The following is a 5,096-nucleotide window of genomic DNA, read 5'->3' on the forward strand; positions in this document are numbered from 1 at the left end:
TGATCGCGATGACGGCTCGATTCATGTCTACTACTACTCTCACGGCTTCGACGTCTTCCATCTCTTTCATAACTCTTCTCCCTCACCCCTGTCTCCTCTTCCTCTCCTTCCAAGGGACGAGAACGAGGAGTGACAGCCCCATCATCTACCATATCCCCTCCCTTCGCCCCTCCACCGACTGGCGCCATCAGCATCGCTCCAGAAGGATCCCGCCGGGATAAAACCTCGTGAAGCCAGGTGACGAATGGCTCTGTCTGGAACACAAGCAGAAGCCAAACACACACAAGATACAAGATCGATTCCGAAGAAAGACCGTCTAACGATGACAGTCAACACAATGACTCTATTCGGACAACTGCGGCTGCTACTACTACTACCACGGTTATCACTGCGCTTGCCCGCTTCTGACCGCAAGGGCGTTTCAATAGTGTCCCTTCTTTTTCCCAGTGACAAGCACGCTTCACTCGATGACAGCAACCAAAGGCGAAAAAGAAACTGAGGAGGGAAATCTGAAGGAACGGAAGAAGAAGAAGAAGAACGTCCCCTTTCCCTGCCTCTCATGAACTAGCATCTTTCCAACGGTAAACAGCCGAATAATACAGATCGAAGACGTCAGAGTGAGCATATATAAGAACGATATGATGCAAGAATCAACACACAATTGAAGGAAAGATGAAATGGACAGATAACCCGCGTCCCTTATACGGTTCATGTTTCTCTTAAGAACCAACCTAAGAATGCGACTAGATAGACAGGCAGCTGGCACCTCTCCACGAACCGTGTAGTGTAGTTCGGTAAAGGGCTGACTAATACGACTACGCGAAAAAGAAATCGCTACAAAGACGAAGGAAGACTGCACAAGAGATATGAGAAACAGGATCCAAAAGCCTCTCTTTTCCGATGCGCGGGTCCCCCATCTGACAACACAATCGCACTGAGATCAACCCTGCTTCTCCTTGTTGCGAGGTAAAAAGAAAAAACGTTAAAATGATGAGAACGTTTCTTCCTCTGCCGCTGCACTCCGATGAATGACGAGACAACGGAGAGATGAAGTCTCACAGGAAAGCCTTCCTGGAGGCGACCCCCGCATCGACTGTATGTGCCGTATCCAATCAGATACCAAGCGTACCCACGTGTCACGCTTCTCTTGACGACGTCACCTTAGTCGTATGAAAGGCGTGTCGTAGCTCATAAGACCTCCGGCAGACATATGTTTCTTCTCCCGGAAGTCGCACGGAGTGACGGCGCTTCTGGATGTCTTTCAGGCGGTTTCAGAGTCGCCGACGTTCAGACGTGCCGGTGTGTGTACACGTACACGAAACATACGCCTGCACATTCACGAACTCTTCGCTGCCCTGAGAGGGAACGGGTGAATGGAACTAGACTTGCGATTGATTGACCTACATTAGTCTGGAGAAATTCGAGGAGCTCCTTCTTCAGTCTCTCCTGATTGGCGACTTCCTGTGTAAGCAAATGCCAGACATATTCATTAAGGACGCTCAAATCTTCCTGAATGGAAGTCTCTTCTTCTCCCGCTTCTCCCGGTCCCCCACCCCCTCTCTGGCCAACCATAATCACTTCCAGTTGCCTCATAATTTGAGCCTGGATGCTCTCTGCTTCTGAAGAAGGCAGAGAGGTGAGAAAACCGTAGGACGGGCCACCCTCTCCCTGGCCAGTCCCCTTCTCCGCGCTGGCTTCTCCATTCTCTTCCACAGCGCAAGTGCTGGATGAGGCGTCCAGATCTTGGGCAGGGGCGGATCGCTCTTCCCCCTGCGCCATGGTCGTACTGTGGAAGGACGAAGGAGACAAGAAAGCAACAAATAGAGAACGATGGAACCACCCCACACCAGATCGCTGCTCCCGAGAAAACTCAGAGAAGGAGAATGGCGAGTGAGAGTGAGTCCGCAAGGAAAGTGAGGGGTGGGCCAGTTGAGAAGAAAAAGAGACAAAAAACCCAGGACAATCTGTGATAGAAACAAAGAAAATGAGCAGCGGTGACGAACCCAGAAGACAGAAAACGAGACAGCAAAACACACACTCCAAGAAGTGAAACGAAAAGGAGATCTCTGTCGAGTTCCAATGAGCTTTCAGGTAAAGAAGCGCGACAGGGAAGGGAAGGGCCGCACCACGAGAACGATGGGTTTCCAACTGGCTCAGGAGTCCAAGAATAAGAAAGCAGCACGGAAGACAGGCGTGTCCCTTCGACAGGAGAGTCGTTCTCCCTCATCCGAAAACCCGATCGTAGTCTTTGGTCCTTCAAGGGAAGAATCCTCCACCTCCCGCTGGTGTGTTGAAGCAGAGCAGCAGCGCCCACCGGCGTTCGGTGAGACCAGAAGAAGGAGGAAAACAAAATAGCTGGATGAACAGTGCGCGGGAAAGCAACTCCGCAGCTGCATCCGTGTGAACGCCTCGCGAGGGATGCGGACAATCAGGGGGGAGGGGTTGGACAGGGTCCAATGTAAAGGGTAGAGTCGAGGAAAGAGTTTTCCCTATCAGGTTCCACCATCTCCTCCAGTCCAGAAAGGAAGAAAAAGTGAAAAGAATCTGTGGAGTGAAGAACCTGGGAAGTGAAGAGGCACATAAGCCCCCCGGAGACGAGATGGGCGGCGCCCCCCTGTGGATGTGATGACGGGATTTGCAGCAACAAATACAGAATTTTTAAAAAAGAGAAAAACGAACCGAAGACAGGATCGGCGTTCCTAAAGCGTGCCCGAGAAAGAGAAAAAGCGCGGAGGCGACGGAAGCCACACCACAGCACTCGGACAGACAACCGCTCCGTCTCCGAGGGGGCCTAGGCGAAGAAAACAGACCTGATGATGCAATAACGAAAAACAGCGCGAGAGAAAACATGAAACCAGGCGGATCAAAACAGACTGCCACAAACGGTAGGCGGGACCATAACCGCAAGAACGCAGTTACAGGAGTCGACGGGGAGGAAAAGAGGGGACAAGGGAGAAGAAACGCTACGTGCTCCAGACGAAATTCAGAGACTGAAAGGCAACGAGAGAGGAGAAACAAACAAGCAGACGAGCATTTCCCCTTACGGTGATTGGGTCTATGAATACAGACGATGATCGGAATTGAATTGACGCCCTAAATGGATGGGACCCAACATGCCTTGCTCGTACTACATATAAATGCGTCAGAAAAAGGAAACTTCTTTTTTAGTTGCAGCCGACTGCCTGTTAGTAAGTAAGGAGTCGCAGCAGCAACGACATCAAGGCGGAGACGGACTAGAACGCTGAGAGGAAAAAAGAGGTTGCAAGCAGCGCCTGGAGAAAGCAAAAAAAAAGGACACTGGTCCAAGAGTAAGAGTAGCTTCAACTCCATACACCACAAACGTCCGATGAGGGAAGGAAAAGAAGCTGCTCAGAAGTCGCAGAAGGCGATAGGAGGCGTTCGCATTCATCCACATCAGTAATGCGGTGAGGGGGCGGACACGAGTGGTAACCCGCATGTTTCCGTGGATCTGATTCACAATGACTTGCGATCCTTCGTCACCCCAGACCCCTTGCTCGCCGTTGCATGCGAAGATGGGCAAGAAAGGAAGAACCTTGCTCCCGTTTCGGCCTACTCAACTGTTGAAGTGGACTGTGAACTCCAATACGGTTTTTCATCTTATTCGCATAGTTCCCGTCCTATCGGAACAACGTTGTGTCAGCTTGTGAAAAATCGCAGGGAAAAGTGCGAGCGCTACATGCCTATCCACAAGAGGACGGCCTTCGTACCCTGTATCTATTCTGAGGATGTATGGAAGACAGCTTCCGGTGAGTGTCGCAGACAGACAATGGCGGACTGTAGTTACCCGAGAACACCTATAGGGCCAACTCGAAGCAGTCGCACGGCCTCCGCTGAATTAAGCTGCTCGGCCCCTACGGTAAAACTGGGAGAATCGCGTTAGTCCGGCCCGGCTACGCCGGCAACACCACGGGCCCGTAACGCCAGGACACGGGGCTCAGTCTTGTCCCACTAGAACCTCACGGATCCTGGGTGCGAACCCCCCCTCCCCGGCGCTGATCAGGCCGTTTGACTTCAGTCGCTAAAATGACAAGCGGCCGTCCTTACACGGCACAGCGACACGGCTTTTGCAGGGGTCTCGGAAAATGGCGCTGATGGGCACTCCATGCGCGGTTCCTCAGCTTTTTTCATTGCCACGTCACCGCCGCTGCTGAAGAGGAATGAAGGACTTCTGTCCCTGGCACCTTCGAGGAGCAGGTTGTACTCGGGCCTGATCCGCGGCGGTGACTTGTAGTGTACGGGGCGCGCACAGGAACGCCTTCCGCGCTGCCACCGGGGAGGCCGCGACTGTAACTGAGGGTTCACAACACCGCCTTTCAATCGAAGTGCGGGACACCGCAGCCGGCTAGAGGTCTCCAAGCGCTTTCGTACACAACCAGAGTGGTCTGGGGAAGCTTCTATCTGACTACTCCCATCCGGTCGGCGGACCGGAACGCAGACTTGCTAGCAGAGCACACCTGAGCGCCTTCGTCAAAGCTCTGCTGATGGTTTTTCTGGCACGTGGCTAGGCTTGAGCCAAGTCAATACTTTGGGACGAGCAAGCAAAATGCGCCAGATCACTTGGTCTTACTCCAACAAAGAAGTCGAACGGTTTTTCTGCACGGACTCATCCCTTTCGTGTGTCGCCACTGCCCCACGAAGCTTCCATTGTCTCCACACTTCTTGAAAAAGGGCAAGAGGGCGGCTTTCCCTTCGGCAAGGACCGGGGGGGTTGTATTGAAGTAACAGTGTTTCTGGCTTCCTTGTTGTTGGGGGGACTGTTCTCGTCGGGCACCCTACCAGAGCCAGCACTGCTGTCGTACGCTGTACTTCACGCTTTTTCTTTATCTCTGCGATCAACTAGAAAGAGGATGCGGTACGCAGGAATGTGCCCGGTGTAGTGTCATGCCAGTGAACTCACATAGATAAGGCATGAAACCGATCTCCTATCTCCACGTCGGAGCATCCCGTCAGCAGGCCCGCAGAGGGCAACGCGTTTACTGCTTGGGATGACACACCTATGTGACGAGCGCTTCAGGGGAAAGGTGGAAAAAAGCTGCCGACTCCAAGGCGCTCCGCCTTGCAGCCGGCAGCTTTTT

The 5,096-nt window shown here is 52.7% G+C and overlaps 1 protein-coding gene across 1 annotated transcript; it reads right to left on the reverse strand.

Annotated features, from left to right (window-relative positions):
• CSUI_010394 (zinc finger (ccch type)) lies at nucleotides 1–3,628 on the reverse strand (the record flags this gene model as incomplete). The annotated part of the gene is made up of 2 exons (XM_068070498.1): nucleotides 1,405–3,628; nucleotides 1–254 (listed from the first exon to the last, which is right to left on the reverse strand). Coding segments are annotated over exons 1-2 (629 nt in total), but the record flags the coding sequence as incomplete, so codon positions are not given.
• Between the last annotated feature and the right edge of the window lie 1,468 nt (nucleotides 3,629–5,096).

This window comes from Cystoisospora suis, assembly GCF_002600585.1.
Source record: "Cystoisospora suis strain Wien I chromosome Unknown contig_7329, whole genome shotgun sequence".
NCBI classification, from domain to species: domain Eukaryota; phylum Apicomplexa; class Conoidasida; order Eucoccidiorida; family Sarcocystidae; genus Cystoisospora; species Cystoisospora suis.